At 40.4% G+C, this 12,941-nt stretch overlaps 1 protein-coding gene across 2 annotated transcripts in view; it reads right to left on the bottom strand.

The window, feature by feature from the left end:
- Positions 1–12,941, bottom strand: part of LOC131962029 (cadherin-7-like) — a 193,360-nt gene that overhangs the window by 116,607 nt on the left and 63,812 nt on the right. Inside the window, exons 2-3 of one of the 2 annotated variants that reach the window (XM_059326979.1) lie at positions 7,411–7,490; positions 1,479–2,065 (exon numbers count right to left, since the gene is read on the bottom strand). In XM_059326979.1, the coding sequence (XP_059182962.1) occupies positions 1,479–1,715 (237 nt within the window). In that variant the 5' untranslated portion in view covers positions 1,716–2,065; positions 7,411–7,490. Of the gene's footprint in view, positions 1–1,478; positions 2,066–6,566; positions 6,726–7,410; positions 7,491–12,941 lie in introns of those variants that run through there. The other variant, XM_059326978.1, reaches the window with a different exon arrangement.

The raw sequence follows: 12,941 nt of genomic DNA, 5'->3' as shown, positions 1-12,941 counted from the left end.
TTGTACAACTTCTTTACTACATTTCAGAAGGAAATGTTTTTTTTACTGCACTACATTTATCTACAAGCAGTATATTCAAGTATTGTAGATTTTGAGGTACTTGTGCCTTTTTTTACTTGTGTATTTTCATTTCATTCTGCTTTATACTTCTACTCCACTGCATTTTCAAGGAAATAATTACATTTTATTTTACATTCATTGTTTTTGGCAGCTACAGTAACTAGTTACTTCCATCAGCAGACTGTCACTCAGTATTTCATTCAGGTTTTGTACATTTCAAGCCTACTTTTAGCTTGACTCTTTCATTTCAATACTGTCTTGTACATCTATTTCACTTCGTTTCAGAAGGTAATAATGTGTTTTCACTCCACTGAATGTATCTAACATATATAAATATATTAGGTTAAGTTAAGTTTTGTACTTAAGTACATTTTGAGGTACTTTGCCTGTATGTTTCTTCATACTTCTACATTTCAGAGAGAAAAATCCATCTTCTACTTGACTATATGGATAGGACAGATTTAGTTACTAGTTACTTCATATCTATAAACAAATATGTACATATGAATGCAGAATCTGCACTGAATCATCATCAGAATGGCATCCGATGGGTTCCCAGATTGCGAGTTACTTTGTTGATTTACAAAGAAGACAGGCTTATACAATACAGTGAATCATCATTAATTAAACAACCCTGCCATATATAAATCAGGTCAAAACAGCTCATAGAACACAACACAGCAGTGCACCAATTACAATAATACAGAGATATAACAGAAACATTTTTTTTTAAATTGAGATAGTGGTATCTGAATCCTTCTTTCACATCTCTGCATACATTTTTACCTGAGGAAACCTGATCCATGATAAAAAACAGCACTGTTACCAAATCTCATATATCACATATCTGCATGATTAGTCACTTTGTCAGTTCACCCTCACGTTAACTATGCCATTTGTGACATCGTGAAGGTTCCATACTTATTTATCTGCCAAAACACACATTACTTTGATCTATCCGCTTCTACCTTGACAGAACACCTACTGTACAAAGACACATTTGAGTAATATATATACCTTTTCTGGTGACTAATTACGATGCAAATTACCTTGTCGTGTCGAACAGCGGCCTCTAAACTAAAACTGCACAGTTGTATGAGCACATACTTCAGCCTGGCTGCAATAAATGCAGAACGCCTTCCTACGCTGTCTGTGTTTCTCCTTTTCATTTATTTAACATTTTATATAGGGCATTGGGAATATGTACAACTCTGTAAAACACTGCTGTGTCCCAGATTCTGCAGGTCATTATGGTAAGAAGTTATTGATATGTGTATTACTGTACAGGTGCACAAAACATGGTGCTATAGCTGCAAAAAATAGGGTATGTGTAAATCATGAGATTGGTTTATGTGCATGTAACAACATATTGTTAAGCGGTGCTAATACTGACCCATTAACAGCCACAGATTGCTTACCTTGCCAACATAGAGTGGTTCGTTTCCTGTGAACTCCTCCAATACGAAGAACTGGTTCCATACCCAGCTGCGTTTGTGCCTGTGCAGGGCCTCCCAGGGGTCTGGATCAGAGTGTGGGGACTTCTCCAGATCCCCAGAGCTGGGATTCAGCCCCCAGCAGCCCCTCTCCCGCAAGGGAAACAGGAGTGCCAGGAGAGCCAGGGCTGTGCATATGCCTGAGCAACACCACCCCATCATCTGGGCCACCTCCAAAAAGCACCGAGGCCAGAAGAGGAGCAAAAAAAAAGGGAAAAAAGGGAAAAAAGGAAAAAAGACTGTGTGAGGCTGAAATGTCAAAACCCTCAGGGTTTTATCCACACTGTCCTGACCCTGTGTTTCACCAGCGAGCAAGAGCAGTCAGACCCTGAAAAGAGTGCACGGGTTGAAAAAGAGTCAAGCTCTGCATTTTGCTGTGTTGCTCTTCTTTTTTTCCTGATTGGAGACTAAAAGTGGGGTAATTCCCTCCACTTAGGAGCCACAGAGTTGACATTAAAGCTGGGTCAGTGGCGACCGGGCAGGCTTCAGCACAAAGGCTTTATAATTGGCACCTATCAGAACAGAGAGAGAGGGAGGGGAGAAGGAGAGAGACAAAGACATAGAGGAGAGAAGAGAGAAAGTACCGTCAGCAAAATTGCCTCTGTGACCGCAGTCACTTTAGACAGCAAGTAATGTGCTTGCTGATGCAATGATAATGACGTTTTTCACCAATCATGGAGAAATTGGTCAAAAATGAACAGACAGTAAATATTGTACATGCAATCAACACAATGACCTTCGCACAACTACACACATGGCGGAGGAAAGTTGGGCGAGGTCAAAATGTTAATAAAGGTAAGATGGGAGGGAAACGACCTGCAAGAGATTTCACAGCGAGTGAAACAACAGTGGCTGCGTGGAATAACAATCAAACGCCATTCAGCTGGATCCCAATTATCTGGGCTTTACCTCACCAAGGTCATTATTTTGTCACATTTTCTTTGTATAAGAGCGTGGCTTAATGGTTGCGGAGGCTCTCCACTCAACACTAACAAGCCACATGATCTGTGTGGCGAGCGCTCATCACCGAGATTAAAAATAAATCTGAGCTGTCAGCAGCATGATGGCCCGAGCGCTCCTGACCTCTACTCCGAGCAGCCTGTTTGCCGGCCTGAGCACATGCGAGGGGGATCTGTCTCCCTGCCGTCGTCATGCCGTGACAGATCCCCCAAGATGCCAGAACATGAAGACTTGTCAAAGCAGAAAAAAGCATCAGCTCCTGACAGATAATGTTCTTCATGTCACAACACATCCTGGCAGTCCTGTGTAGTCAAGCAATTACATAAACTTCATAATATCGCTGGTATCATCTGTCCATTTTGACACGTAACAATGACTTCCCCACGATAAATATTTTGTAGGAGAAACATAAAAACATGCAGAAGCACTCGCCGGCAAATTTATGCAATATCTCGGGATGATTCTGACTCACGAATGGCATTTAAACTTCAGGAGGTCTTCTGAAAGCAGACGTTAAGAAAACTGAGAGCACGTATATTTATTTCCTCGCTGACCTCTCTTTCTCTCTCCTTTACGAAAAGTATTGGCAGGGACCTGGACGAGGAAGGTAATTGCTTTGGCATAAAGTGACCTCTTTCTTCCCACACAGATTCTTCAGTTCTCATCTCACTTCCTCTCTGTTCCCCCTAGCAAAATAAAAACAGCAGAGCACACATCCTGTGGAAGTGATTTGTTATATTTTGCCATCGTAAAGTCATTACCCGGTGCTAATAATCAACACAGAAATAAATAACAGTGGTGCGACTGTCACCTCTGCAGATACATAGATGTTTGTGGGAAGCGGAGAATGTGAGGATTTATTTTAAGCATTCCTTGCTTTTAAATGCTCAAATTCTTAATGGAGGAATCTTGAATTATTTGCTTTTTTCTCACTCAAAGTGCAGAAAGCACCCAAAAAAAAAAAGCCTGCAAGGTAGAACTTTGTCCAAAATGCAATAAATCTGTGGAAACAATCATTCTGATCTGTTTTAATATGAATACACGTGAAGGCTGAGCGTGCACGCACGTAGACACACATTCAAAGTGACTGCCTCTGCATGACAATTTAATGGTAGAGGTGGAAAGTGGAGCAGATCTGGCTGCAGGGCAGCACGGGTGGTGGAGGCAGGTTGCAGCGGTGGTATTGTGGAGGAGAGAATCGGCGCAGGGTCAGTTGGAGCCAAGCGGCCAGGTTAATGCTTCTCATTTTGCTAAAAGAGATCCAGACTGGAGATAACACTAATGTAGTTATGGGTGCAGCAGATATTGGCTTGTTATTAAATGAGTTTTTGCTGATTTACTGTCCAAATTATTAAGCGATTTATGCTGTGGAGGAATCAATTTTTTAATACATTTCTATTGTTAATCATCATATAGATTAAAAGCGTCAAATCTAGCTTGAAATGAGCTTCTGTAGTCGCAGACGAACACAAGAGAGATGAATGTGACAAGAGTGTTTCACCAGTGTGTTTTCTCAGGACTATTTTTCTTCTTCCTGTTGGTGTCAGGTGATTGACAGTAAGCAGAGCGTAACGTAACGCAGTGCCGATATGAAAACACTCGACTCGGGCACAATGAAGTGACAACGAAGCAGAAAAGCTAAATAAAAAAACTTTGGGGCTAAAAAAAAACAACAAAAACAAATGAAGGCGTTGTGTCGACTGTGATGGATTATCTCACTCGCTGGAAGTTGGTTTTTTTTTTACACTGTACAGGAGTGAAAACCAGTCCTCATGTCTTCAAGTATGACTGTGGAGCTAAAAAAATGGACTGACACAAGTGTGATAAAAACAGAGGCATTGTGCTTTAACTAGCAGATATCAAACCTATTATTCAAAGGCAGTTTTAGCCTTCTGATGAAAAGTGAGGATCATGCCTTAAAGCATTGGCAATGTTTTCATGCCAAATCCTTTAAAACTGTTTCCTTTTTATCATTTTAGAAATATTCAAATATAAGCATCATCCTCTGTCAGCCAATACCAGCCTTTAATAAGCGGTCAAAGTCCACGTTGGACTCCCCTGTGGAGCAGCAGACTCATTGCCGGGCCAAGGTGTCAAAGCGATGACGCCAAATTAAGTGAAAATGTGAGATAAAGCCGTGAATGTAAAGCCTCCCAGTCATCCCCCGGCTCTGTTTCTCTTACACACAGTGTTCTAATCCCATTTGCCAGTCTCACAACAGGATTACGAGTGCTACAGCGCTCAGTAACCAATCACACGCTTCCTCTGATCCATATTCTCCTCAATCATTCAGTGTCTTCGCTCATGGGCTGGAATACACAACACAAACTGCTAAGTTAATTACGGTTTCAGACACTTCATAAAGGTTGTTTATGGTGTTGCACGAGCTGACCAAGGGAGTAGATTATGAGCTTTTTTTGATATGTTTTTGTGACATTTGAAGCTCCGTTTGTAATAAAGAGCAGCAGCATATGAGCAGTTTCCAATAACATGCCACTTCATTGATTTCTGCTGCACCTTTCTACATTTGTTTGTCTCTTTGGAGGGAGAAAAGCAGAGCAGAGGGTCAGCCAGAGAGCAACAACGCTGTAGCTGGTGGGTCCTCTTCAAGGACACCTACAGCTCAGATAGTCCAGAGTATTGCTGATGCAAGAGCATGAACCCAGTTCAAAGGGTGGTCCCCCACATTTATGATCTCAAACTCATCTGAATTCCTCTCGCATCCCTCACTAGTAGATTTGAATCTGACTCAGTATGTTGCTGCATAGAAAAAACAATGCAACATCTGTAAAGAGTTCACTAGAGGGCTTTTTAGAGGTTAATACACATGCTGCTGTGTGTGCCTCTTTTTTTTAGTTTAATAACTCTGGCAAAAGATGCTGAAGTGGCAGGGTGAAGTGGATAATTGATAAATGAAAAAGGTGTGACACAGACAGAATCCTATCTGGTGTCAGTCATGCATTTTAATTTATATCCCTGCGATAAAAAGCAAAAACTGCAATGACTAATGAATATGGGTTTTTTTTAAAAGTCCTTAAAGTGAGAGCTGAAGTTCCACACAAGCACAGACACAAACAGCGACATGATAATATGAATTATAAATGACATGATGGGTTATGCAGAACTATATCACACTGTATATTCCTATAACTGTGGGGACTGTAGAGCTTACAGGCAGCAAAATACAGTCAGATATATCATTTAGTGCATTTTGCTATAAAAAAAAGACTTGCACTGCAATAAATAACCATCATTAAAAGTCATTTTTATTATATGTCTCCTTAAATAAGTGGAATATTCTGCCAGTTCCTGTCTCATTGCCACTGCAGTGAAGAGTTTCATGAATTTCCTCGAAACATGTAGAGGTATATTACCCTGAAATAGGACACATTTTTAATTTAGAAAATCCTTAATTTGATGGAATATAAGTTCTCTCTCTCTCCCTCTTTTTTTTTTTTACTCTGCTTGCAGTTTTTTTTTCCACTTCTCATTAATAAAATGAGATCTTGCAGCCCAGTTGTGCACTCAGCGACTCTTTGCAGTGTAAATCAGCAGGTAGCCCTCTGCTCGGCCCTGCGCACCGGTGTGACCTGACTGCTTTGACCCTCCTGTTAAGTATCAATCATTGCGCATTAGCTGTCAACACCTGCACAATGCAGAGGGGGGGAAAAGTTCGCAGGGGCGCACCTGTTCCCGGATCGATAAGACGTTTGTCCGATAAAAAAAAAAAAAAAAAAAAAAAAAAAAAGCTCGCGTCATTAACACAGATCGATGAAACAACTTTGGGATTTGGAGAGAGAGAGAGATAGATAGAGAGAAAGAGAGGGAAAAGATGGCAAATAAGCACATGATGGGAATCAAGCAGCACGGAAACCGACAGTAAAAATGTCAGTGAGCGGCCGCCGCAGGAAACCAGTGTCTATGGAATACTAATTACACAATAAGAGACGGGACATAAATGCACAGAATACATAAGTAGACCACAAATTAACTCAGATGCATTGTGGGGATGCAGAAGTCGACACATGATTGAAATCAATTGGAATTACTCACCAAAAGAAGATGGAATAACTTCACCGCCGCACAGATGGTGTCTGCTGCGAAAAGTTGTGTTTTTTCTCTCTCCACAGACCACGCAGAATATATCGGCTTATGTCAAAATAAAGAGTTTAAAAGTTTTCATGATGAAATTAGTCCTGGTGGCAGAGCAGGGCTGCTGGAGATCGGCTACTGGATCGCGCGTAAATGCTCACCCTTGGCAGGGATGTGGCAAGTCTGATCCCTCTCTCTCTCTTTCTCTCTCTCCCTCCCTCTCTCTCTCATTCTCTCTCTCTCTGTATCCTGCGCAGTACTGCCTCTGTGCAGGGAACCCCAGCTGCAGGGTTTTGGGTATGTATCTATCGCTCTCTTACATAGGCAACAGGGGGACGCGCAGCAGCGAAGAGGACGAGACAGGAAACGCTCTCATCTGAGCCAAAAATGCTCGCCGACTGGAGTGGAGAGAAGCCTGTCGAAATAGTTTGACCAAAATAAGTTGGCGAGCTGGGAGCCAGAAACACACGCAGCGTTTTTGGCAGAGAGAATCAGGAGCCGAATTTCCAAACCTGCCAGGTTTTTGGCAGCAGATGGCATGTGTACTGCTAAATGATCGCCTAGCTGGTGGAAAGAAAGTCAATACAAAATTCTTGACACCTTCAACCAATGAGAGAAACTCAACACCTCCCCCCTCCACATTGAGAATTAATTAAATCCTGCAAGTCACATGACAAAATGGGCTAAAATAATGATTTTTTTTAAAAGTGCAAAGCAATTGCATTGTGTATATCATCATTGAAGATTCAACTTGTCACATTTCTTTGCATAATCCAAACTCCAAATTGACTTTTTAAATACCCACTTTTTTAAGTGCACTTCCATGCAGATGCTCATTTCTATCCACAGTTCTGTTTTTCATCCAATTAGCTGCAAACCGAGCTCCTGCAGTGACAGAAGAATGCAGCGTGAGTCTGGCCTCTGTAAACTACAGCACCTCCACACTCCCAGACCTTTGAAACCAAAACCAGTATTAGTTACACTCCTAATTAGGGACAGTAAACATACAGCATTGCACCAGCATCTCCGCTTAATAACACATGCATTTGCACTGAATATAACACTAGACTCCTCCAGGCTTGTCAGGGCAAACACTTTGAATTTTTTACATACATTATATTAAAATATTTACACCTGTTTTCGCATAAGGAAACATTTCATTTTAGTTTAAACACAGCCTTGATCATTATTCATGCAAAGGGTTTAGTTTCCATGTGTTTGTCTCCGTATTATTTGCATTTTAGAGACGGAATATTTCCCAGCTCTCTCTGTCATTTAGGAAAAGGATCACTGACCCAAACTAATAGAAAGAGCAGCCTCTGTCTGTCATACCTGGAAGAGCAGTTAGCAGAAATGAAATTAGACACGGGGGACAATGGACAGGTAAAAATAAGCCACAGAACAATGCAGTGGGATGAGAGGGAGAATAATGTTTGAGGTGAAAATAAAGGAGCATAATGCCAAGATGATAAAAGGGAGGAAAGCTGGACTAAATAAGAACTCAACTTAAAGGGAAGACAGAGTACAGAGGGAGAGTGGGTGTGTGATAATAGAGGGAGAGGTGAAAGGGAGGAGGAGAGGGAGGTGTATCGCAGGAGGGGGTGAGCGGTGAGAGGGGGGAGGCAGCAGTTCAGCGGTGAGAGTTATTTAATTGGAGAGTGACATTGGGAGCCCGGCTCGTCAGCTCTTCCCCATCAATCACTCGCGGTCAGGAGATGCCTGAGGTGATGTGGCCCGCGTCCCGTTCCCTCCGGATCCCGCGGCCGGCCCCGGCATTTAACTGCCATGCCTCCATTACACCTCCTCCACCCTCGCCGCCGCCTCCCCGCATCAGGATGCTCTGACCTCCGCTCACCTGGCCTACTGTTATCTGCTCCCCTGTGACACGCCGCTTGATGGGTCTTTTTGTTCACACGCTAACAAGAAAAACAGTGAAGGGTTACTGTAGCAGCTTATCCAGCATTAATAAAATATGACCTTCAAGGACAATCAAGTTTGAATTTTGCATAATATGTGACACTTTATACTGCATTTCAGTAGCTGCACATAATATTTACATGAGTTGTTATGGCTTTTATACAGAAAGATGAGCTAAGGTGATATGTGTAGGTGGTTTGGTCAAGTTTGTACCACTACTTGGCATGTCTGAGGCCAGACATCTCCATTATTATACGCTACCTATCTCAACTATTAAATGTGCCATGTGTAATTTTCTAAATGTAATTTCACGATAACAAAAGACGGAGCAATCCCGTCATTGAAATTGGTTTCTCCTGGTTAGAGTTCTCTCAGTGTTCAGTGGTCAGGAGGTTTTTACCAGGAGCCGAATTATCAGCAGTTATCTTCCTCTCCAAAACAAATCGACCCAGTGATTTAAAGTGATTGAAACACTGAAATAAGCATTGTCACGTCAAAAAGCGGTGTTTCTCCAATGCGGTTTGGTACGCCGGAGGAGAGGCTGGAGCCAAAACTGCCAACGTTTGACCAGCTTGTTCCCTTGATAATTTAGGACCCAGACATTCAGCGACTAAAATCATTCCTGCTGTTAAAATATCTATACATCTTAAAAGCAAGAAGCGTGTGTGTGTGTGTGTGTCTAGGGCATATCTTGCTGACCGTTAGTCAGACTGACCTAAGATTTCGTATTTGGCTTGCGCATGGCACAAAGGAATGCATCACAGATTTTGAAGATTTTTTCATTCATTTTTCAAAATATCATTATTTACGTAGGACGTGTTGCGGCATTGCACTTCCGATCGGACGCCTGGATTTCCATGCCTGACTCATCTCATCTGTAAGTCTATTTAGCCTACCTATCTTTCGGAGTTCTAAAGTGTGCTACAAGGTTCGATATATAGTAGTTTCCATAGTTTCCAGCAAATATTAATGTTCAATGTGTATGTGCTGGATGGTGTGTATACATTATGAAAAGTAAGTGTTTTATGGAGTTGCAGACGTTGTCGTGGTCTACATAGCCACAATATATGAAACACAATAGTTATCAATCAATCTACACATTCCACAACACACCTAATAACCCTTACTCACATTATTCACATCCATCTGTTTGTGCTACATGTAAACTTATTCCCTCCTATACCTTTTTCTTAAAATAACTATTTCTGTGTCTCTTTATATCTCAATGTACATTCATGTATTATCCAATAAACACTTTGTATATTAACACTATGCAAGGTATTACACCTCATTGTACATCCCACTTTCACACACAACCTCATTTGGCCATAATTGAAAAAGCTACTTAATCTCCCACTATACGAATACATACTTTCTACGGGCACTGCACTAGTATCAATAAATTGACCAAGATCTAAAAAGTGTATTGATATGAAAGACAATCACAATGCATGTGCAAAGCGTATATGGCACCATTGATAGGCAAAGGACCAGAAGTGTGTCGTGAATTGAAATGACAGATTTCTCTCGGTTTGAAAATTGCCGGAACCGTTTGGGACAATGTGAGAACACAACTCAACAACAAAAAAACAGTTGTTTTTAGGTATTTTAAATTGGACATGTATAAGAGCTTTTATCAGCTTTACTTCTACTTGCAGGCATGTAAAGAACAAAATACAGTGCCTCCAGGGCAGTAGTGCAATATATATGTATGTTGATAGAAATACGAGTAATTGTATATCTCTTAGATATAAATTGCAGGGCCATTAACACGTTAATTAAGATGAATTAATTACACAAAAATTAACTCGTTAAAAAAATTGACGCATTTTAATCACACTTATTTTTGCTTAAAGATATAAATTGTAGGGCCGTTAACACGTTAATTAAGATTAATTAATTACACAAAAATTAACTTGTTAAAAAAATTGACGCATTTTAATCACACTTATTTTTGCACCGCGGAACGTTTCTCACTGGATGAGTTTCAGGCAGACCGATTATAGTGGAGCACCAACTAGCGTTCATGAGTTCAGACAACAACAAACCACAGTGAACATGAACGAAGAAGCTGATGAGACAGCTTTGGTTAGCCCCATGGATGGGAAATTTTGTTACAAGAAACGAACTGATGGAAGCGTCGATAAGAGCATGGTTGTGTTGCTATGCAACAAGGAATTCACATATCACCGCAGCACATCGAGCCTCAAGTATCACCTCAATGCAAAACATATAGCAGCTAGCGGCTAGTGTGGTAGCTAGCGTGCAGCTAATGGCTAATGTGGTAGCTAGCGTGCAGCTTGTGGCTAGTGTGGTAGCTAGCGTGCAGCTAGCAGCTAGTGTGGTAGCTAGTGTGCAGCTAGTGGCTAGTGTGGTAGCTAGCATGGATTGTGTTTTACTTAAAAAAACAAAGTATTATAGTGTACAGAAGGTCTACCTACCTATAGGCTACCTGAATTTCTGAAATGTACTATATATCTAAATATGCTATTGCTACACTTAATGGCAAAAATTGCACTGCTCTGTCTGACTTGAACAAAAATAAACAATATTTTTGTTGCTTGAGCTTATGTATTTAGTCATTATTCAAAGGTATACTAAAAATCCATGTGAAAAAAATTACTTCTCACTGTTCTCAGGTCAAATATTTATATGCGATTAAAATGCGATTAATTAATTACAAAGCCTCTAATTAATTAGATTAATATTTTTAATCGAGTCCCGGCCCTAATAAATGTTATAAAAGATAATTAGGCCTATCAATTTTTAAAGTTATTTATTTCAACCAATATTTTTATCCAATACTTTAAGCTAGTAGGGATGGGAATAATTCATCAATGATAAGAATTTGGTCGATCACATGGAATTTTTAATCGAACTGAACTGAAACACGGCGGATCGTTAAATTCTGCGGCCGTACATCAATAAGCCAATGAGCTCAGAATTAAGTTGGATAAAGCTACAGTTTGCAAATTTCTTTCTATTTCTATTTCTTTGTTTTATATATTGTATCGTAACATAGAAAATGTGATACATTCTATAATAAAGTTATACATTCAAGATAGCAGCCTTATGAGTACCTTTGCATTGTTATATCGTTGCAAAAACGCTGGACAATTGTTACAGAGACGGTCTATGTTCATTGTACCTCAAAATTTCAGTAATTGGTCAATTTCAGAGCTCTAAAATCTGTCTCAAAAATCCCATATCTGCAGGGCTCTGCTGCTTACCCATTACATTCAGAAGTCAGAATTTTAACTGTTCATGCAGAACTTTGATCTTAACACCTCAACTGTTTATGCAGAACTTTTAGATAATTATATGTGTTTATTCATAACTTTTTTATCAACTGTTTGACATCTCTGCAAGTTTTCACACACGCTCAATCACAACATGTCAAATTGTCACATCTATTTCTTTAATTAGATGAGCTGCTCTAAAAACTCATCACGTACACATTGACAACTGTCTCTTCAGGTACAAGCACTCCAGGTTGGATATCACTGCTCTAACTGACGTATAAATATGGATTGATACTCAGGATAAGTAATGTTAATTGCTGGTCAATCTCTGACCTGCTAAAAGACAATTGACATTATAATTCCAGTAACAGCCTTTTACTGTCATTGGAAACAGATGATTGTAACATTGACTGGCCAATTGCAGCTGTAAACAAGGTATTGATTTCCCCAGTGGACATTTAAAGAAAACATGTCGCTCTGCTCACAGCTAAAGAGCTGTCATAACATGCGTTTTTAGCACAGCACTGCAGAGACAAAGATAGTCGGGCACAGCAAGCGAGGGCAGGAGAGTAATGTTGAGGCAGACACACATGATCTGGCTCTTGTTATTATGCACATGCACATAAGAAAATACACATTTAAATTTAAAAATGTCCTTGCATTTGCAGTTTAATTAAATTTAAGTTTATGAAAATAGAATTCACTGCACTGCGTTGGCCTTCACGTTCTTTAGTGCTGCCGGAGCAATGATTCAAAGCAAGTGACCTTTTTCACACCGTGATCTTGACAGTGGGATCCTGATTTATCATCAAACCGAATTCCATTTAGTGGTTGTTCTAATTCATCTCTGACTCTTTCTCTTCTCCATAATTGCACCGAGACATTTGCACACAAGTTAAAATGCCCCCTTAATTGTTTTTTTATTTTATTCTAATTCTTTGCGTTGATTGATTTTTCTTTCTGTTGAGCTCAGACACTTTGAGGCGCAGTGTTTTCTCTCAGAGAGGCTCAGCCGGAGTGGGTTTTTCTTCTTTTTTTTTTTTTTTGCATTGCACTGCACACAGTATGTGAACATGCATTTCACTACATGGTGTTCATAAGGCTGCAGAGAGCCGGGGATCAGAGGGAGCAGAGGGGCCTTGATGTTCAAGGGACAAGGCCAGGGAGTTGGCGTCCC

The sequence above is a fragment of the Centropristis striata genome, chromosome 23 (genome assembly GCF_030273125.1).
Source record: "Centropristis striata isolate RG_2023a ecotype Rhode Island chromosome 23, C.striata_1.0, whole genome shotgun sequence".
In the NCBI taxonomy this organism is placed as follows: domain Eukaryota; kingdom Metazoa; phylum Chordata; class Actinopteri; order Perciformes; family Serranidae; genus Centropristis; species Centropristis striata.
This window is presented reverse-complemented; position numbering and strand designations above follow the sequence as displayed.